Source organism: Phyllostomus hastatus, unplaced genomic scaffold, assembly GCF_019186645.2.
Source record: "Phyllostomus hastatus isolate PE091 unplaced genomic scaffold, TTU_PhHast_1.1 phas_contig_329, whole genome shotgun sequence".
NCBI lineage: Eukaryota > Metazoa > Chordata > Mammalia > Chiroptera > Phyllostomidae > Phyllostomus > Phyllostomus hastatus.
The window spans coordinates 2,560,529-2,582,269 of record NW_025333854.1 but is presented as its reverse complement, the minus strand read 5'-3'; the positions used below and the strand labels follow the sequence as shown (position 1 = coordinate 2,582,269).

At 53.5% G+C, this 21,741-nt stretch overlaps 1 protein-coding gene across 1 annotated transcript in view; it reads left to right on the top strand.

Moving 5' to 3' along the window:
- The window catches only part of ITGA2 (integrin subunit alpha 2), an 80,047-nt gene that overhangs the window by 40,531 nt on the left and 17,775 nt on the right, over positions 1-21,741 (top strand). The window contains exons 8-20 of the mRNA XM_045839904.1: positions 1,085-1,235; positions 1,749-1,914; positions 4,000-4,076; positions 6,535-6,673; positions 7,536-7,681; positions 9,333-9,476; positions 11,299-11,502; positions 12,210-12,346; positions 14,502-14,641; positions 17,210-17,361; positions 19,699-19,809; positions 20,372-20,454; positions 21,345-21,486. Coding sequence (XP_045695860.1) covers positions 1,085-1,235; positions 1,749-1,914; positions 4,000-4,076; positions 6,535-6,673; positions 7,536-7,681; positions 9,333-9,476; positions 11,299-11,502; positions 12,210-12,346; positions 14,502-14,641; positions 17,210-17,361; positions 19,699-19,809; positions 20,372-20,454; positions 21,345-21,486 — 1,792 coding nt within the window. The remainder of the gene's footprint in view (positions 1-1,084; positions 1,236-1,748; positions 1,915-3,999; positions 4,077-6,534; positions 6,674-7,535; positions 7,682-9,332; positions 9,477-11,298; positions 11,503-12,209; positions 12,347-14,501; positions 14,642-17,209; positions 17,362-19,698; positions 19,810-20,371; positions 20,455-21,344; positions 21,487-21,741) is intronic.

The following is a 21,741-nucleotide window of genomic DNA, read 5'->3' as shown; positions in this document are numbered from 1 at the left end:
AGAGAAATGTGTTGTTGTACTTTCATGGTAACATAAATCACTTGAAAGTTTTGAAGGTCCATTTGGCACCACCTGTCAACATTTGAAGTGCACATATGCTTTGTTCCGGTTGTTTTGTTGCGCATATACGTTTGAAACGGCCAACCCAGAGTCACAGGGGCATTTGTTACAGCGTTGGTAGAGAAGCTCAAAACGGCCTGGGCGCCCGGAAACCGGGAATCGGCTCCACAGCTAGAACACCCCCCAGCGCTGAAACGTCCCGCGGGCCAGAAGGGAGGAGCAGGGGCGTCCCTGTGCTGGCAGAGGGAAAGGACTCTATCAGAAAGACAGGCGATGCTGCCCACCACGCCCGCGCAGGGGTGTCCGACCCACAGCCCAGGATGGCTGTGAATGTGGCCCAACACGAAATCGTAAATTTACGTAAAACTTGATGAGACTTTCTGTGATTATGTGTCACAACGTATTTAATGTGTGGCCCAAGACAACTCTTCCTCTTCCAGTGCGGCGCAGAGACGCCAGAGGTTGGACACCCCTGGTTTGGGGGTGGGCGGCCCATATCCATGGAGACAGACCATTTTCTAGGACACGAGACACGAAGATCGTGAGCGTTTTTGGAACAGGAGTTTAGTGTCAGGTTTTCAGTATATGTCTTTCCAAATGCTTTTTTAGCACATATACCTATTTAAAAAAAGAACAATTTGTACTGAAAAAGTAAATTCAGATTCAATGAGTAAAATTTAGGACCACTTTGAGTATTTTTGATGTCGGTTAGTACTAATGCATTTAATTTTGTCAGAAGGTAATTCTAAGGGTTCCTGATGTACATATGCGTGTGCATACACGTAACACACACCACGGAACCCACGGAGATTCCCTCTGTGGCCCGGCAGGAGTTACCCGTTTATGTTTCTCCACCCGCGGCCGGCAGGGCGTCCCTCAGCCCGTCCCCGGGTGACGTGGGGGGACGCCCTCGGTCACGATAGGCTGGGCTCCAAGCGAGCGGTTCTGTGGGTCTGTTGCCCAGAAGAGGGGTGCGTTTTAACGTCCCGTGCTGGTGGTGAGTCTCCACCTCTGTCTGCCCCAGGGACTTCGCTTACACGCCGGAGGCGGGGGGGCGGCCTGGCGCCACCAGGGTCATGGTGGTCGTGACCGACGGGGAGTCGCACGACGGCTCCATGCTGAAGGATGTCATCGAGCAGTGCAACGAGGACAGCATCCTGAGGTTCGGCATAGCAGTAAGTGCCCTTCTGTACCTCCTCCCCCAGGGGCGCGCTCGTTGACTCCAGAGAGAGGGGAGGGGAAGACAGAAACTTATCCATGTGAGGGAGAAATACCGATCGGTTGTCTCCCGTGTGCGCCCTGACTGGGGATCGAACCCACAGCCCAGGCGTGTGCCCTGACCGGGAACTGAACTGGCGACTGTTTGGTGTCTGGGCAACGCTCCAGCCAACTGAGCCACACCGGCCAGGGCTGAGTGCCTTTTCTTCTAGTTATCTTTCCGCACACGGGTACATGTTCCTTGTAGCATCGCTTCCCAAGACTGCCCTTTTCATCAGCTCGCGAAGCTTGACATAAAAGAAATTTTTTACCCTGTTTCTGCTTCTCGCTGGTGGTCGTCCTGTCCATGAGGGCGGGTGGGTTCTCTTGTCCAGAGGGCCGGTGGCGGTCAGAAATCGCCCAGACAGTGCTGCAGGGGACATTACAGCCCAGCGACAGTGGCCGTTTCCTCCTCTCCCTCTGTTCTCAAGGTTCTAGGGTACTTGAACAGAAATGCCCTCGATACGAAAAACTTAATAAAAGAAATTAAAGCCATTGCCAGCGTTCCAACCGAAAGATACTTTTTCAACGTGTCTGACGAGGCAGGTCTGCTGGAAAAGGCAGCGACCATAGGAGAGCACATTTTCAGCATCGAAGGTGAGACGGGTCCTCCCACCGGCTTCCTCCCAAACACTTCTTTCGGGAGTTCTCGTTTGTTGTTGTTGTTTTTTTAAGATTTTATTTATTTATTTTTAGAGAGGGAAGGAAGGGAGATAGAGAGAGAGACAGAAGCATCAATGTGTGGTTGCTCGGGGTCGTGGCCTGCAACCGAGGCATGTGCCCTGACTGGGAATCGAACCTGCGATGCTTTGGTTCGCAGCCCACACTCAATCCACTGAGCCACGCCAGCCAGGGCTTTGGGAATTCTCGATTTTATGATGCAGCTTGCTCTGTGAATGTTAATGTGTGTGTCTCGTATGAAAAGAACTCTTGTAAGTCAGTAAGCAAACTAGGCAAATATGAATAAGTATCTCATAAAAGATGAAATACAGATGGCCAAGAAACATAAGAACACATTCCCAATTACTTAAAAGCATAAATTAAATCACTGTGACTTGGTGTTTAAAAGATAACAAAGATTAGTAATGTTTAATTTTGGACAGATTATGGAGAAGCAAGAAGCTCATAGACTATTGATGAGGTGATAAATTCTGTAACATTTGGGAGGCAATTTAGTAGCATCTATTTTAATTGTAAATAGTTTTACCTTTTGGCACTGGTGTTTTCATCATTGTGAAAAGTTTTGCTTTTTTACACCATATTACCTAATTTCACCAATTTTTCAATTTGCTTGTAAACACGTATACCTTTAAAATTAAAAAAATGTGGTGAAGAGTGTTAGTCGTTAGGATTTCAAGGAAGCATTTGGCAGATCAACAATAATGCACAGACGCGGCCTTGGAAGGTCTGGCCGGAGGGGAAATGGCCCAGGTTCCAGGCGTCACTTGTATGCAGGACGGGGGCCCACACTCGGGTCGGTAAAAAGGCCCCTACGACCCCAAACCTGGCTCCTGACGGTGAACCCGAATCACTACTGGAAGTGAAAGGCATGTTTTATTGAGCACCTACTAGGTAACCAGTACTGCTTCCAGAACCAGGTCCCAGGGGATTGGAGCGACTCAGTATTCGTTCCTCAGTCGTATCTTAGTCTCCTAATCCACTAGAAAGTTCTATCCAAAAAGTCGTATTGCCTCTTACACGTCCTGTGGGGCTCCTGAATTGTTTAAATCACTGTCGAAACCTCACACTCCCTGAAATGAAATGATCTGGCTGCCCATTGTCATAATTCTGCTCTTTTGCGGTGGCGTGAGTGTGAACAACCTTGATGCGGTCTAAAAGCTACCTACAAGTGCGTCACCTACAGGACGAGCTTGGGGGGAACTCTGCGTGACTGTACTGAGAATTCTCTCCACTCGTGCTGTGTACGTGGTCACAGCTTCCAAACAAGGGACTGCGTCTCGGGGCGCAGTCGGTCTTCTCTCTATAAAAGTGGCGCTCCAGGAATTCAGCTCCATTTTTGCAAGGAGTAATGAGTCCCCGCAATGGTGACCACGGTGTGTGGACGTGAGCACTAACTGAGTCTCCTGGGGCTGAGTCGGAGGCACCACACGCGTTGAACTGGGTCGAACTCCCCAGGGGGTTACATTCCCGCTCAGTCTTGACTGCCGGTCCCTGCAGGCTGACCCCGCACCTGTCAGCATCGTGGGCACCGCCCATCACCTGCCACCTGAGGTGGGCACGCATTCATTAGTTCCTGTATTTAAAAAGCTAAACATTAGCACCAATATTTAAAGCTAAAAGTGCAGAGAGTTTCTTAGCTAGTCATGATAGGCTGTATCCTAAAAGGCTATGGCCTCAGTTTTCCTCTCCCCGTCCCCTACATTGAGGGATCTTTGCTGTCCGGAACTTCATGTCAGTGCATGTGTTCCTACGTAATCAAGAGTAATGACAGCTTGCAGCTGTGCCGTGGAGCTACGGAGGGTTTCCGTACCTGCTGGAACACTTCCTCAGTGGTTTCTCCCATCCGCCAGCTCTGTGTCTGTGAGCGAACCTCAGAACCTCGGGACTGTGTGTGTGTGTGTGTGTGTGTGTGTGTGTGGGCACGCATGCGCACGCGTGACTGAAGAATCGATTCAGAACTGATGACCGCCATCTAATTCTGGAAACTGCTACACTTCCCAGGCACCGTCCAAGGAGGAGATAAGTTCCAGATGGAAATGTCGCAAGTGGGATTCAGCGCAGATTACGCTCCTGAAAACGTGTGTATATCGTGTGACTTCCTGCCGTGGTGTCATTAGGCCCCGACCCTCGTGGGCGCGGTGGCCCTGCCCCTCCCGTGGGAAAAACAGCCGCCCGGGGACCAACGGCTCTGACTCCGGGTCAGAGTCCTTGAACTTCTTTGTGCTGCCGACTGGCCACCTAGACACGAAGGGCTCACCATGCCTTCCCTTCCCTGAGTCACAGGGATTTTGTGTGCACAGAACAAAAAAAAAAAGATGGTCCTGTACAAGAAAGCCTTTGAGCGCTCCAGGGGACAGGCACCATGTTAATCCAGGGCATTGTCATGGCAGGAATTCCCTTTGAGCCAATTAACTACTGGAAAAGCTCATTAAAACCGCTTACCAGCCCTGGCTGGCGTAGCTCAGTGGATTGAGCGTGGGCTGGGAACCAAAGTGTCCCAGGTTCGATTCCCATCCAGGGTACATGCCTGGGTTGCAGGCCATAACCCCCAGCAACCGCACATTGATGTTTCTCTCTCTGTCTATCTCCCTCCCTTCCCTCTCTAAAAAAAAACAAAAAACGCTTACCCCTGTCACCACTGTCCTTGCTGAGTTCCGAGTTGCTGTGGTTGGAAAAGGAAGGCGTCAGGAGAGCGTGAGGTGGGACATCTCCGTAGCTCAGGGAAGGCCGTTCTCAGAAACCCCCACCCCCCGGCCTCGGCGTCCAGTCTGCTCGGGGTGTGAGGGAGCTGCAGCAGGAGGGAGGGACCCTGAGAAATACTCGGGGCGGCGTACGCTCGCTCAGGGGACTGGGCCAGAGACACAGAGACCTGCTTTCTCCCTGGAAGTAAAGGCGCTGACTCCTCCTGGGTCACCAGTCTTCAGAGACACTCACAGAAGTCACAGGCCTTCCCCCTCGGAACTGCGAATGAACCCCCCACAGGGAACTCTGAGCACCAACACCCGAAGTCTCTGGACTCTCCCCGGAGCCCCTCCCCGTTCCCCAGATTCCGAGTCCTGGATTTATGAGGGTCGCTCACGCGGTCTCATGGTCTCCTGGGCTCAAACCCAGCATTTCCCAACTTGCTATTTTTTAACGGCTCGTATTTTTCCATTCGAAATGTTTCCTAATAGGTAATCAAAATTTTAAAAATAATGCATCCCACCCTGGGCATCTCTGTGTTCTGCAAGGACTCCCAGGTTTGAATATTCAGGCTGGGGTGCAGTCCAGCCGCACTAATGGTCTCCTCCGCCCGCCCCCACCGGGGCTGGCCTGCGGCGGTTCCCTGGCGGTAGATGGGCCGTCGCAGCTATGGGTGCCTTTTTAAAAAAGATTTTATTTATTTGTTCATTTGTTCTTAGAGAGAAGGGAAGTGCAGGAGAAAGAGAGGGAGAGAAACATCCATGTGAGAGAGAAACGCTGATTAGTTGCCTCTTGTATGAGGCCAGACCAGGGACCAAACCCACAACCCAGGCTCATGCCCTGACTGGGAGCCCCACTGGCCACTGTTTGGTTCATGGGATGGTGCACCAACCAACTGAGCCACCCCGGTCGGGACTGAGGGTGACTCGTGTAGCTGCGCTATTTCCAAGCAGATGGGACAGGAGGGAGATGGCGGGTGAGCATTTCCTGTCTCTCAGGCTGCCCCACGCCCCAGCGGGGGCTTCTCTGTGCATCCGTGAGACCGTAGGGTCCCTGCTGACTCCTTCCCAAAGGCTCACAGCTGCGGCCTTTGCGCATGCGCGGCTTTCGGGGGAGACCTGAGTACGGCTGTGCACTCCTCCTCCTGGTTATCGCTCGTTATAAGGCTTTGTGTGCGTGGTGCGTCACGGCGACTAAAGCCGAGGGAGCATGGCCACGAGGAGGCTCGTTCTCCAGCACGGATGTGCAGAAGAGCCGTTCTGCGATAGACCACGGACGTGCGGGTGATTATCACCTCATCCTGCCTAGGTTTGTTTTCCTCAAACCTGGACGGTGGATGTCGGCGCTTTGCCTACGCTGAATCCTTACGCTTTCTTTCTTTCTTTCTTTCTTTCTTTCTTTCTTTCTTTCTTTCTTTCTTTCTTTCTTTCTTCCTTCCTTCCTTCCTTCCTTCCTTCCTTCCTTCCTTCCTTCCTTCCTTCCTTCCTTCCTTTCTCTCTCTCTCTTTCTCTCTCTCTCTCTCTCTCTCTCTTTTCAGATTCAGTCCCATCAGATCTGGGGACCAGCCTGAGATTCTGCATTTCTTTCTTTTTTTTCTTTTTTTTTAAACAAGATTTATTTATTTATTTTTAGAGAGGGAAGGGAGGGAGAAAGAGAGAGAGAGAGAGAGAAGCATCAATGTGCAGTTGCTGGGGATGATGGCCTGCAACCCAGGCATGTGCCCTGACTGGGAATCGAACCTGCGACGCTTTGGTTCGCAGCCCGAGCTCAGTCCACTGAGCTACCGCCAGCCAGGGCTGAATCCTTGCACTTTAAAGGAGATGTGTTTCCCTCGTGGTTTTCCCATCACTGTAGGATGTCCTGATGCTGGGCGCTGTCGGAGCCTACGACTGGAGCGGGACCGTAGTTCAGCAGACGTCTCGCGGGCCTCTGATCTTCCCCAAGGAAGCCTTCGAGGAGATTCTGCAAGACAGAAACCACAGCTCCTACTTAGGTGAGGCCCCGCAGCACCGGACTCCGCAGCAGCCTGACCCTCCCTTCCCTTCAAGGCGCCCCTCCCCCGCCACCGTGGGGTCCCAGGGTCAGTTCCGCACGGCCCTTAACTGTCATCTACTTACTCTTTCGTTACGCACGGTACTTGTGTCTCCAGTCAGACCTGTGCCCACAACTCCTTAACGAAACCTGCACTGTACTCGCTGATCTCTCCACTCTCCGGGTGGTGGGATTCCTGTGTTTCTCCAAAACGGAAGTGGTTCCTAAAAGCCAACACAGCAAGGGATGGATGGTCTTTCGTAAATGCAGAATTCCCAGTCTTCTGTTCCTACGACAAGCCGCCTTCGATTTGGGACGCTTCCTCTGGGGCAGCTCCTGGGCTGTCCATAGAAATTCACGTGACCATTTAAACCCTTCCCACGGCCCTCGGAGGGCGGTCTCATGGTCCCCACTGTGCCCTTGAGACCCAGTGAGCTTACTAATCTGCCACAAGGTGGCAGGTGCAGCATGGGAAGCGGGGACCGTCCAACTCCCAAGCCCGTGGTCTCCCCACTCTGCTGCACCTTTCCCTGTCTCACCCATTTGGTGACTTGTCAGAGGATCCGTCGCTGTGGGCCAGGTTCCTGAGCGGCCGGTGGGGGGGACCACCCAGCATGTAGAGTCCGATGTCCCGCCCACACAGGGCAGTGCCGCTGGTCAAAGCGCAGGCGCAGCTCATCTTAGAAACAGCGGGACGTGCCCCGGGGGGCAGGCTCGGGACACGGAGCCGCGCCGCACAGCTGGCAGCCGAGGGCCTGTGGCCGCCTCTGCCGGCGGAGCCCGTCCGGGCCAGCTGCTACACTCTGTGACTCCGTCTCTCCTAGGTTACTCTGTGGCCGCGATCTCTAATGGAAGGGGGGTCCACTTCGTCGCGGGTGCTCCTCGGGCAAACTACACCGGCCAGATAGTGCTCTACCGTGTCAGCGAGAGCGGCAACGTCACCGTGGTTCAGGCTCACAGAGGCGACCAGGTAAAGAGTCCCTTCTCATTGAGAAGGTGACACGGACTGCAGGCAGAGCTGGGGCCCACGGGGAGATGGAGGGAAGGGAGACTAGCGCCCCCCCCCGCCGAGGGCCTGCCCTGTGACTGCCACCTGCGCTTACTCGAATGTCCCTGAGGTCATCCCAGCAGCACCGAGACCTGCCGCCTCCTCCTGACAGGCTCCGCAGAGGTCAACCAGCTTGCCGGGTAGCGTGGCTTGCGTGGGTGGAGCTGCCACTCAAGCCCAGCCCCAGCTGGCCGCACGGCCGGCACCGTTGGGCCACTTCCCACTCCACGTTTCCGACCCCTGGGTTAGGAATGCCGGGCATCGTTTAGCCCCAGCGATGGGCACCTGGCTGCTGGCTTGTAGGCAGGCCCCTGCCGGGAGCCGAGGATTTGAAGGAGAAATAATGAGAAGGGAGTGGGGTCCTGTCACTTTGAGCTCGCTAAAAGCGACTGTCTTCTCGGCCACTTTCCTCTGATGTGTGACAGTTCCATAGTCAAACGACCGTGACGGTCTCGGGTGTGACCCATGGGAGCGGCGGTGAGCGGGTAGACTCCCGTCTCCTTCCCAAGCAGCTTTGACCCGCGGCCCAGGCACCTGTGTGCGGTGAGCCCCTCGGGTCTCTGGCAGCCCCCGGGAATCTTCTTCCTTGCCCTGGAGAAACCGGCCCGTGCAGGTGTCTCCTCTCCGGGAGGGAGTCCGATCCCATGGCCTCTCTGGGTTTTCCAGGACTAAGAAGACCCAAGTCTTCCATTTCCTTGACTACAAACCAGTTGAGGCCACATACTTTTCCCTCCTCTTTAATATTTTTTAAAAGGGTGCTTTTATTTTGAGGGGAAAAAAAAACAATGAAAATGTTGCAGAAGAAATAACTTCTTACTCATTTCCGAACACTCCAGAGGGATTCCCGGGGCACGCGCTGAACGTGGCGGAACGTGGCCGAACCGATGAACATTCGATCCCCAGCCTGCCTCCTCTCGCCTCCTCTCCCTCTCACCCTCCCAGCCCAACCTGTCCGGTGATTACCCTCCTGTCCCCGATCAGGCCAGGGACACTGACCTCACACGTGTGTCCCCACCCCTCTTCACTTAGAAAACTCCTTGGCGTCCTTTAAGATGCCGTGCCTGCAATACCTGATCTTCCGAAGCCTTCCTGCCCCCCTGCAGTCTGGTCACATGACACTTGGTACTCTCCTCTACTACAGTGTATTTTTCCGTGGAAGCACGACATTGTTCCCCCTTTCTCTCCTCCTCCCCCTCTTCTCTGGAACACACCTGCTGCGTCTGCTCAGTGTGGGCTTGGACCCACCAGCCTCAGAAGCACCCGGAGGGTTTATAAAAATATTGCGTTTGGGATCGCGTCCCAGGCATTGCCTCAGAACCCCTAGAAATGGGTCTCGGGAATCTGTGTTTTTTAAAGGTATGTTCTTGGTGGTTTGTGTGCACCCTGCGGTGTCAGAGCCAAGTGTGTGATGATGATGCAGCCTGAGCGAAGGGGGTGTTGCCCATCTTTAGGTTTCTATACGAGGAGTCAACGCTCGCTCTGCCTCTGTCGAACGAGGAGACACGAGGTCAGTGTAACGTCGGGGGTGTGCGGACCCCGGGAATCCTGAGGGTGCTATGCTTTCCCGCTGCAGATCGGCTCCTATTTCGGCAGCGTGCTGTGTGCGGTCGACGTGGACGGGGACGGCGTGACGGACGTGCTCCTGGTGGGCGCGCCCATGTACATGAACGACCTGAAGAAGGAGGAGGGACGCGTCTACCTGTTTACGATCACAAAGGTAACAACGTCGTTGCATCGGCCTCATCCGCGTTCGTAGTGATAAATGAGCATTCGCCTGCATGTTTGCATGTACTTGAAGAGAGTCTATTATCACTGAATAACGATGTTCATGTACAGTATGGATCACATGTCTTCATTTTGAGAATGTCACCATTTAGTTATAATTTTAAAAATTACATGAATCTGCCCTGGCTGGCGTAGCTCAGTGGATTGAGCATGAGCTGCGAACCAAAGTGTCACAGGTTCGATTCCCAGCCAGGGTACATGCCTGGGTTGTGGGCCAGGTCCCCCAGCAACCGCACATTGATGTTTCTCTCTCTCTCTCTCTCTTTCTCCCTCCCTTCCCTCTCTAAAAAATAAGTAAATAAAATCTTAAAAAAAAGAAAAAAATTACATGAATCTAGAGCTTAATGTGTTATGCACTGACATCTTCCATGAGAAGTCTTTGAATACATATTCTCTTATACAAATAAAGTCATTATACGTGCATGTCGTTTTAAGTGCACACACATGCACACACACACGTCTGTGTATTTTCCAAGTATCGTACCCACTTGTTCTTCTTTGCTGTAATAACAGCTCAGAGGAATCTTATTTACTTTTTACGTGAAATGGACGGATTGTGCCAGGCACTTTGGAAGCCTCCGTACAATCCCGGACGCTTTCTGCATTCGTTTAGTCAGGAAATTCCACCGCTCACTGTAACATTTAGGTGTATGTCCAACTCCTAACTTTCCAGTCCTTGCACATAAAGCTCAGCATTCTCTAACATGGAAAAACAGTTTGTCCAACTGGAAGACAAAGCTCTCTACGTCCGTCCACCTAAGGACAGTGACATAGGAAACTAGATGACCACAGAGAAGCGGGGATGGAAAAGAGGAGCTGCTATCGATATAGTAAATACCACCTGTTAGTTGATGGGGTGTTGTGCCCCAACTTAGTTATTTAAATTAATGTAAAATTACCTTGAGCAGAAGCAATTAAAACCATTCTAAAGAATATAGGGAATGTGTAGTTGAGCATTTAATAAGGAAAGGGCATATCTACTTGGTTGAAAATGTACCAAATCTCAGTTTCTTAAATATTTCTTGCTTGTCAACTATTATGAATTATCAATAACTGCTGAAGGTGAGAAGATCCAACACTTTCTCAAACTTAGCAGCAAATTGGTTTCTAGGGGCTAACCGTAGAGGAGGGGGAGCCAGCACTGACCCAGTTTCATGGCGATGAATGTTGCTCTCCTGTGAAGTCGTGAAATATTTCCCTTCTCGATTTCAAAGTCTGAAAAAAAAATCTGCATCTTTTACAAGGAAATGGATTTTCTTTGGGTGGGGTTATTTAGTGTTTCTTATCGTGTATATTAACAATCTCATTGTGCTCTTCCTATACCATTATAACTATGCCATTGTTCAGTAAGTTTTACGTAAAGGTCTAAATTAAGATATCGTATTTTATTTTGCCTGTACCTTAATTGTATTCAGCATATTCCATTTTCACCATAAACATTTTAAATCGAGGTTGGAAACAGGTGCAGATGATAGTGTTGAGGGGAAAGGAGATAAGGGAATGGATGTTCTAGGTAGGCTGTGTCGCTAAGGAGAATTCCCTCCTTTCACCCTGATTTATGACCCCACATCCTATGACCTTACTTTCGGATATCATTACTTGAAATTCTTACCATGTTTGGGGAATTTTGAGTTCAAGGTTTAGAGCCCTGGCCACGTTTACCAGTTTGCGCATCGGCTCGGCCTCATCTGCTGTGAGTTTTAATCGCCAGGGCTGCCGGGTTTGCCGTAATCCTGCCCGTCCCCCTTCCGCAGGGCATTCTGAACTGGCACCGGTTCCTGGAAGGCCCCGAGGGCGCGGAGAACGCTCGGTTCGGCTCGGCCATCGCGGCGCTCTCGGACGTCAACATGGACGGCCTCAACGACGTGATCGTCGGGGCGCCCCTGGAGAACCACAACGCCGGCGCCGTGTACATCTACAACGGCCACGAGGGCACCATCCGCACCAAGTGCTCGCAGGTGAGGCGCGCGTTTCCTGGCCACGTGCTCACACGCCGGTGTGGTCGTCGTCGTGCCAGAGCGACTGGGAATCACGCTCCACCCTTCCACTCACCCTCCTCGTCTTACAGCGTTATCCCCTCCTTCTGTCACTGCTCCGTGATCTCCTAACAGGGTCGGGACTGTCCTAGGCCTTGCAGACGCTGCAGACACCCGGGCAAACGTCTGCTCTTCGTGGATCTCACTGATCCGTCCTTGTGGACGAGACAGAGGAAAAATAAGATGAATAGGATAAAGAGTTCCAGAGAGTAATAAATGATAAGGGACATTTCCAATGAAACAGGGACTAAGCGTCTGGGGACGGGAGGTGTCAGGTGTTTCAAACGGGGAGGAGAAGCACCTTGGGGTGGAGACCTGCAGGAAGGGAGGTCAGACCGGACTTGGGATTTGAACTTGATCGGCTCCTTCCCAGGCCGCTGCTCCTCCACCACATTGTGCTGGTTTGTGGTTTTATGTTAAAAGATTCGTGCTGTCTCTTTGATGGCAATGTGGCCGCAGGAATGAAAAAAAGGTCAGATAAGAAGAGCCCGGAAAATCGATGGGGTTTCGCGGAGACCGAGGCCCCCGGGCGTGGCCGTGTGGAGGAGGTTGCGGGCTGTGCAGTGGCTGCCGTGTTGTCCGTCTCAGTGGCCTCGCCCTGTAATTTCATGTCACCCATGTCCTTTCAGAAAATCCTGGGATCCGACAGAGCCTTCCGGAGCCCCCTGCAGTTCTTCGGCAGGTCCCTGGATGGCTACGCAGACCTCAATGGGGACTCCATCACCGACGTGTCCGTCGGCGCCTTCGGGCGCGTGGTCCAGCTCTGGTGAGTCGGGGGAGCCAGGCGCGCGGCGGCGGGCCGACACCGGGCCTGGGGAGCAGGTGGACCGCTGTGCTGGTCGCGCAGCAACATCACCCGCGCCGTCCGAGACGCCGGGACACCGAGGTGTCCTGGTTGGAATGGCACGGAAGGGGCCTGTTTCCCCTGGTGGGATATAAAAACCCTTTGCTTCACGGCAGCTTCATGGTGCCCCTTCTCTCTATGTGAGCGGAGACGGGCGTGGTACAGACAACACCCGGGACACGGTACCCAGGTCTCTGAGACCGGCTTCCCCGCGCAGCCTGGCCTCACCCAGTCCACAGCTGGGCACCCCCCTGGCAGTGGCCTAGACCCACCCAGTGCCCAAACCACACGAGAGAAGTGCTACTTCTTGGGTGGTTAAGAGGAACCTTTCAGAATTATTCATCACCCACAAGAAGCCATGATGTCGGTCTAGTGACCTCTCCGTGAACTCAGGAGGAGCTGAAAGGGGGGACAATTAGGGATCCGAGGGCCATGTGATTCAAGGACAAACACAAGTGTGTGGGGCTGGCGAGGAAATGGAATCAGAGAGAAGCCGAGAGCTGGAGCGAGAGTCCCCAGGGCGGCAGGGCGCAGCCTTCCGGTCACTGGTTTCTGTTGAAAAAACGCGCTTTCGGCGCCCAAGCACATCAGGGACAGAAAAGTACGCGGGGTGTCGTGTCGTTTCTGAGGGTGGCTATACTGTTTACAGGGCCTCACGCGTGGTTTTAAACCACAAAATGTGTCATTTTAATGACATCTTTACGTGCGAAAATAAAACTTGAGGATCATGTTTAAGACTTTAAAAACAAGCCAACATTTACGGAATAAAATCAGGTAAATCAGTGAAGAGCAGCACACTGTTGGAAAATGCAAGGGGTGATGACATAATCGTGTGACTGACTTTATGCAAGAAGGAGTCACACCTCCATGGACGCTGCCCCTCGGTCACCACCACGCTGGCGCTCTCGCTCGTGTGGCCAGCAGTGGCCAGCAGTGGCCGGGCCATACTCCTGGAAGGTGACGTTGATTCTCTAAAACAGTCAAGACACATGAAATCAACTTATCGACGTTCAGTCAAGCTGGGTTAATGGCACTTTGTGGTCACATTCTAATTGGGTGCCGAGACCGGTTTTCCTGGGTGACTTCCTGAGGATCATTTTTAAAAGACAAGTGTGCAAAATAAGTTCAGTCAGTGCCATTCCTACTGGGACAAGTGCTCGGCGTCTCGGAGCCGGACGGCGAGAGCCTTCCCCCGACTCGGCAGACCGTGCAGGCGCGTGGACGGGCTGCGTTGCTCACGAGATGCTTTCCGGCTGCTTCTCGGTGGCCTGGTAGATACGTGATAAATTATCAAAGTGATTTTTCAAGGGACTCGCATCCTGAAATTAAGAGAAAATGTTTTCTCTGTCTTGTTGGAGTCCTTGTAGGAACAGGGAAATTACCGATGTCTGCTTGGTGCTCTGTAAATAGTTATGGGGGGGTTACGAGGGGTCGCCATGGTGAAGGAGAAATCCCAACGGGCACGCAATGAGGACGCCGTGGGCTCTCACGGCCCACACACCACCATTTCCCACTACCTGTCACTCAGTGAAGCTACAAACGTCTTCGTGTCTCAGACTCTCCATTGTTAAGTGGACATGACGTCTGTCCTGCCTATTGCATAGGAATGGTGTAGAAACAATGAGGCCACGTGTGTGGAGAACCCTTCAGAGAGCTCACGGGCAGAGCACCTTGCCCAGGTGGCCCTGGCCAGTGTGGCTCAGCTGGTTGGAGCATCATCCTGTGCACCAAAAGGTTGCAGGTTCAATTCCTGGTCGGGGCACATACCTGGGTTATGTGTTTGATCCATAGTCGGGGCGCGGGCAGGAGGCCATCAGTCGATGTTTCTCACATCTCCCTCTCTCTCTTCCCCCGCCCCAACTCTGCCCTTCCCCTGTCTCTAAAAATGCCTTTGGGGGAGGATAAAAACCAACACAACAAAAAGCATGATCCCTACCACCATCCTAGAGCTTTCCAATATAAAATACTGCTGCAGTGCTGAGACCGGGGTGGGGAGAATAACTGGGAAGTGGTGGCCCTTGTCCCCCGCGCGGCCCTCGGCCATGTGACCGTTCACCTGTTTCGCTGCACCTTTCAGGTCGCAGAGTATCGCTGACGTGTCTATGGATGCCTCGTTCACACCAGAAAAGATCTCTCTGTCCAACAAGAATGCCGAGGTGCGCCTGAGGCTCTGCTTCAGTGCCAAGTTCAGACCTCCCAAGCAGGACAACCTCGTGGGTGAGTGGACTGCAAACGATCCGAATGGAGACAGGTTGGCTTAAAGGTCTTGCGTCCCGAGTGCAACTTACGCTTTGAGTTTGCAGACCGAAGGAAATGAGGGTTTCACTTGCAGGCACTTAAACTGCCACACACGTGCGGTGGCCGGGAGGGGCTAGCCAGGCGGGAAGCTTTCAGGGGCGTCCAATCCACGGCCCGTGCGCCACATGCGGCCCAGGATGGCTCTGCCGGCGACCCAGCACAAAATCGTGAATTTACTTAAAACCTTCTCTTTTTTTTTGCTCATCAGTTTTCATTAGTGTTTGTGTATTTAATGTGTGGCCCAAGAGGCCGAAAGGTCGGGCACTCCTGAATGACCTTCCTCCGTCATCTCCCGCAGGTGACAATCGGCTGCACGGAGCTGCAGTCTCTATGACGTAGTCACGGGGCCTCCCAGCTGTACCCCTCGAGTGTCTCTCTCCCCCAGGGGCACCCCCGTGAAACCTGGGCTCGCCCCGCTTCCCCTTCCTGCAGCCCGGGCGCAGGGAGGCGCCCCTGTGGGCTGGGCCATGGTCCGGGCAGGGGCGTCCAGTGTGAGCACCAGACATTAGCTCTGCTCTTCGGGGATCAGTGAGCATGCAATAGTGACAGATCGTACAAGAGAATACGTAACTCTCGCCCAGTGTCTTCCATTTCCTAAACAACCCGGAGAAGTGAGCAGAGGCCTGAGGCGAGTTATCAGCCGGGGACAGGGAGGAAACCCGCGGGCACTGGTCAGCAGGAACTGTCACCGTCTCCGGGACTGGCCGAGGCATCTGTCAGGGCCCGGCGGGGTCCCGCCTCCTCTCTCCTGTCTTTCCTCGCCGCCGCGCCGCCCCTTCACCCCACCCCACCCGCTGCGGCGTCTCGGCCCCCGCCACGCACAGCGGTGGACTTTGCACTCAGTTAAATGACCTCCTCCGTCTGCGGTCGCCCCGGGGGTTCTGTCCCCACCGCATGGGTCTCTGGCTGTAAACTGTAGGAGGCGGGAGTTCCCGAAGGTACTTCCCTCAGCAGTAAACAAGTGAGCCAGTGGGAAGACTGGAGATACAGACAGGCCTGGGAAAATCATACGATAGTTCTAGCAGATATCCTAAAGGTAACATCTATAATTAACGTTTTTGGAAGTCTACTTGACCTTTAAAATATTGACAGTAATAAAATGAGATTGAGTAACCCCAGCCAATGCTATGAATAGTGCCGGATCTCTCTTGATTTTAGCATGCGGTCAGCAGACTTCGGTTGGCGGTAGTGTAGACACTGGCTTCTTTCTTAAAACAATTTAGTTATTTATTTATTTTCAGAGAGGGGAAGGGAGGGAGAAAGAAACTCAGAGAAACATCAGTGTGTGGTTGCCTCTCATGTGCCTCCTACTGGGGACTTGGCCTGTAACCCAGGCATGTGCCCTGACTGGGAATCGAACCAGCGACCCTTTGGTTCTCAGGCTAGCGTTCAATCCACTGAGCCACACCAGCTAGGGCTAGACACTGGCTTCTGACATCAGTTTTTATCACATTGCTTTTCCATTTCCTTTTCCCTGGGTCACTGTCATTATCTGCTCTATTGATGAGGCAATGGAGGTTCAAACACACGGCCTCCAGTCACACCGCTCGTAAAAGCAGAGTGAGGGCACAAACAAGTCTGTCTGATCAGAACCTCATCACTGCCGGGCTGCGTGCCTCCCCCAGGGGAGCACCCGGACACGCCCGGCACCCCCACGCTCCCTTGTGGCACCTCAGCCCCTCCTCACCTAGCAGTGAACCCTCGCACCTGCAGAGATGGCGAGAGCATGGGCTCTGGCTTCCAAATCCCCCGAATTTTATTTCTGCTCGTGCCCTCGCTGTGCGAGGTGACTGAGGTGAATTAGTTCGCCTCTTTCATTCTGTTCATTGTCGGAAAAACAAGATAGTGATGCCTCCTTTCATCAAAACTGATGTACTGTAAAACTTGAATAAGGTAACACGTAAGAATGTGTTCCGGGGTGGGCACTCAGTAACTGTTTCTTTCCTTTTGTGCCATTGTGTTCCGAACGATGTTTGGAAACCAGAGTGTGAGGGGGTGGCTCGGCCAGCGTCACTCAGCAGGCGGTGGCGACCCCACTTGTCTTTCCCCTGCTCCAGCCACGCCTCTCTGAATCACACGTCTTTGTGTCCACACTCACGTCCGTCACGAGAGCCAGAATCACAGTTGTCATGGGCTGTCCACGGCTTACCCTGTGTCCATGGAAAGATCATTTCTATATTTTCTCTTTTTCAAAAGATTTTATTTATTTATTTTTAGAGAGGGAAGGGAGGGAGATAGAGAGAGAGAAACATCAATGTGTGGTTGCTGGGGGCTGTGGCCTGCAACCCAGGCATGTGCCCTGACTGGGAATCGAACCTGCGACGCTTTGGTTCGCAGCCCGCGCTCAATCCACTGAGCTACACCCGCCAGGGCTCATTTCTATATTTTCTCATCCCTGAGCCTTCGCCCAATAAGACCCAATAAGACTGGGATGCTTTTTCCTTTGAAAGAGTCTGTCGTGACCTTTTTGTATGATGTTTCCCACAGTCATCACGTATAATATCACCATCGACGCAGACCTGTACTCGTCCCGCGTCACCTCCAGGGGCTTGTTCCAGGAGAACAACGAGAGGACCCTGCAGAAGGACGTGGCCGTCCGCCAGGCACAGACTTGCTCCACACTCGTCATCAACATCCAGGTGGGGCCTCGGCCTCCCCCCTTCCTCGTCCTGCTCCTCCGGGCCGGTCCCCGCGGGCCAGCCCCAGTGGATACTGATGAGTCAGAAGATGCTCGTCTTCCTAGTGAAAGCTTTCCTGGTCTAGGAACAGGACGCATCTTTCCTTTGCTTGTATCCATGGCCACACTCCACTATTAATCAGTCAGGGGCGTTAAATTTTATCCGGAATGCTAACCAGGGCTACATATAAGGTTCTCAAAGACAGCGAGGACAGAGTGCTCCTTTAGATATTTAACAGGGAGGGTGAGTGGACCGTAAGCTTTTCATTTTGACATTTTTCCTATCATGGAACAATTGTCTTCATTTTTAAGGTGCTGAAAAGAACGATTTTAATGGTGTTTTCCCACGATTGGATTTCATTAGCAAAGGTGACGGACGGCAGAGTTTCAGGTTGAAACGATTGGCTCTGACCTTAGGCCACAGTTACGCCCACTCAGATGGGTCTAGAAAATCTCTCGAGCAGGAAAATGCTTTCCAAGAGGAGAACACTTCCAACGGGAAATTTACTTTATGGATTATAGGCATAGTTCCCCCCGGAAACCATGTAATTGTTTAAAAGTGTAATTTACCTAGGAAACCATTTTCAAAAGAGCCGTTGAAGAACTTCTCTAGAATGCGGTTGTCAGAGAGTGTACGACGCGTAAGAATTGCCAAGGAAACTTTGACACAATGCGTGTTCTGGGTCCTCGCCCCCCGAAATCTGGGGGTTGGAGGTCAAGGAAGATGCCGGCTGCGGGGGCACCCCCAGGTGTTCCTAGTGCAGACAGATGATGCAGAGGCCACACCACAGGGGGTGCTGGGCGCTGTAGCCGGAATCACGTCCAGGGGGTGCGTCGATGCAGCAGCTTCAGCTGTGCGTTGTTCCAGTTAGAGGTTCCTTGTCTGCGGAGGCCTGGGGCCCACTGTACCGGTCATTTAAAGGGAAGAAGGCAGGCTTCCAGTCTCGGCCCTCCCAGTGCTGGCGGGTGGAGATGATGAAACACAACACCCGTAGTCGGGGGACGAGACAGCCGGCCTGTAGTTCCCCAGGAGACTCCGTTCCTTCTCGTGGGAGAAGCGTTCAGAAGCTGCGGGCTGTTTCCGTCGCTAGGAGACAGTGTTTCATTGACACCATATTTGATACCAGTAGGAGGTCGGTGGTGCGTGCCAGTCCTGAGCCAGGTGAGGAGGCGAGGTGTCTCCCTGGAGTCGGGCCTCCAGAGGGCTGGGGACAGGAGTGGTCCCCGCTGTGAGCAGAGGTAGTAACAAGCGTCACCACTCCGGAAAAGGCGAAGTCAGGTCTCGGTGTTCCCCCTCGGCACCTGGTTCTTTCCTGACCAGGACAGGGCACGTGTTTGTGCGGGGATCGCTAGACGGCACTCTCAACCCCTTTGGGACAGTTTCACATATTTCAGTAGACAGGACGCCTCCAAAACCAAGTGACCCGGGAAACACGGCCCGCCCCCACCCCCACGCTGAAGGCCAGGTGCAGAGGGTGTACCGGGTGGTGTTGGCTTCCTGACTAGGGCAGAGACCTGCAGCATCTCACCTGTGCGAGGAGAGAGCAGCTGCTGGTGGTCGGCTGGAGCTGGAAGTTGGGGGCTTGGTTCTGGGTGTGGGCACTCCCTGGATCAGGCCTCGTAGAGCAGAGTTAGGTTCCGACTGAGGAAGGGAACCTTCTCCATCGCCCCGAGCACCGTCCCTGTGAGGCCGTCGCCTTCCCTTCCAGAGGTCTTCCTGGGACCCCTAAGGACGCCCAGGCCTTGGCGACAGGAGGGGAAAGGCCAGAGCCAACGACGTACGAGCCAGACACTGACCCAGGGGCTTCTGAGCATTAGCCTCTGAGCAAAACTGGACGCAATCCTCTAGACGTCTACGACCCCCTCTGCATGCGTGACGAGACTACTGAGGGCTGACTAAGAATTGCTGCTTCTACTTTTTACTGAACCCCAGTCTTGAGGTTTCTCAGTAGTGGGGAGGCGGAGAGTGGAATTAGGGCAGAAGGGAAGAAGCCAGGGTCTTGAAAATTCGCAACAAGACGGTGGCCCTTTTCTTGGGTTCAAGTCGAGGGTGTCAGCCTGTGGCCCGCAGGTCGCCTGCAGCCCAGGACGGCCGTGAGTGCGGCCCAGCACAGAGCCGTCAATCTACTTAAAACGTCATGAGATTCTTTGGCGATGACATGTCGTCGTGCGTTGAATGGGTGGCCCAGGTCAACTCTTCCTCTTCCAGTGTGGCCCGGAGACGCCGAAAGGTTGGGCACCCCTGTTGCAAAGCTTCCGTGTGCTAATCGCCTGCCTGTGTGTTTGTGTGTGCGTCTAGGAGCCCTCGGACGTCGTCAGCCCCTTGGACCTGTGCGTGAACATCAGCCTGGCGACCCCGGGCTCCAGCCCCGCCCTGGAAGCCTACTCCGAGACCGCCAAGGTCTTCAGCGTAAGTGCGGCCGCCCAGCCTCCGGTTCCCCCCCACTGAGCTTCACGCCGCTCACGGCTGCTTGGCCCGTACGTACTCAGGACCCAGCCTGTGAATCGTTAACTTTCTGAATGAAACACATCTGGTTATGTGCACAGCACGTGACTTCCACGGAGGCTGAGGGCTGTGTCCTCCCTGGTCTCTGCCATGTTCCCCTCAAGCCTGGTGAGCCGTGCCCGGCCCCCCACCCCCCGAAGGTGGTCTGTAGATTTGCATTGAAGAAACACAGAGCAATAATGCAAACACCCTTAGGAAGCAAAATGTCACCGACAGCTGTGACGTTCTCCGCGTGCCTCCCCAGCCCCGCAGACCCACGTCCCCCTTGCTCCCCGGGGAAGTCATCTCCTTGAATTTCGCACTGATCGTTGCTTCTCTTTCCGATGTTGCTGGACGTGTGTGTCCTCCTAAGACTCTGTGTGGCTCGGCGTGGTTCTGAGCCTCGTGTGAATGGCATGATGCTGTGTGTGCTGTGCCGGCCTGCGTGTCCTCACACGCACGTGTCTGGGACTGTCCCCCTTTGCAGGTCCCCTTCTACAAGGACTGCGGAGAGGACGGCGTGTGCATCTCTGACCTCGTGCTCACGGTCCAACAGGTGCCGGCTGCTCAGTGAGTCTGACTGTAAAGCCCCGCGCAGCCCTGGCTGGCGTGGTTCCGTGGGTTGGGCGTCATCCCACGAACCGCAAGGTCGCTGATTCAATTCTGGGTCAGGGCACATGTCTGGGTTGTGAGCCAGGTCCCCGGTTGGGGGCATGCAAGAGGCAACCAATGGGTGTTTCTCTCCCTCTCTTTCTCCCTCCCTTCCCCTCTCTCTAAAAGTAAGTAAATAAAATCTTAAGAAACAAATAAAGTTCAGTGTACAATATAGAAATAGAAGACACATTCGTGTTATTCAAGTGAATGTTTATAGAGATTTTTTTTTACAATAGAAATATTCATAACTGATAAAGACCTTTAAAATCTAAATCTCAATTTCTACCATTATTTAGACGTAAAACAATAAGAGGTATAAAACTGTCCATAAGCCCTGGCTGGTGTAGCTCAGTGGATTGAGCGCGGGCTGTGAACCAAAGTGTCGCAGGTTCGATTCCCAGTCAGGGCACATGCCTGGGTTGCAGGCCAGGTCCCCAAGTGGGGGCCACGTGAGAGGCAAACATACATTGATGTTTCTCTCTCTCTATCTCCCTTCCTTCCCTCTCTAAAAATAAATAAATAACATCTTAAATAAATAAATAAATAAATAATGTTTAAAACAAACAAACAACAAAGTCCCTATTTAGGCAGCTCCTTCTCCTGCAATGCCATCGAGGGCAGCAGAGAAGAGAGCTCAGTAGCGTCTTATTTATCGTTAGCATCGCTTTGCAGTGAAATCGTTTATCATTAAGCAACCCCCTCGGTATTCGAAACAAACCGAAAGAGTTTGTTTTTGACACGGACGAGGCGTTTGCACGCCGGCCCCTCGTTCCCCCCATGACTCCACTCCCCCCCTTCTGTAACAGAGGCCAGCCCTTCGTCGTCAGCACGCAGAACAGGAGGCTGCCCTTCGCGGTGACGCTGAGGAACCAGAAGGAAAGTGCGTACAACACCAGGCTGGCGGTGGACTTCTCCGAGAACCTGTTTTTCGCGTCCATGTCCGCGCCGGTAGGTGGCGACGCCCATGGTCCCGGGGCCCCTTGTCCGTCCTGGCTCTGCGGCTCCCAGTGAGTTAAACCCCGTGAGGACCGGCCCGGCTCTGCGTCTAGCTTCTCCTCTGTCTGCCCCGAGGCGCGCCGCCGCGTGGCTGCGGCCCTGGCAGAACCCCTGGCCACCTGCGTGGCGCGGCCGCCGGGCGGTGCTCGGAAGCTCCGAGCCGTACTCACTCCCCGGTGAGTGGGAGTCCGCAGCTCAGCCACGGTG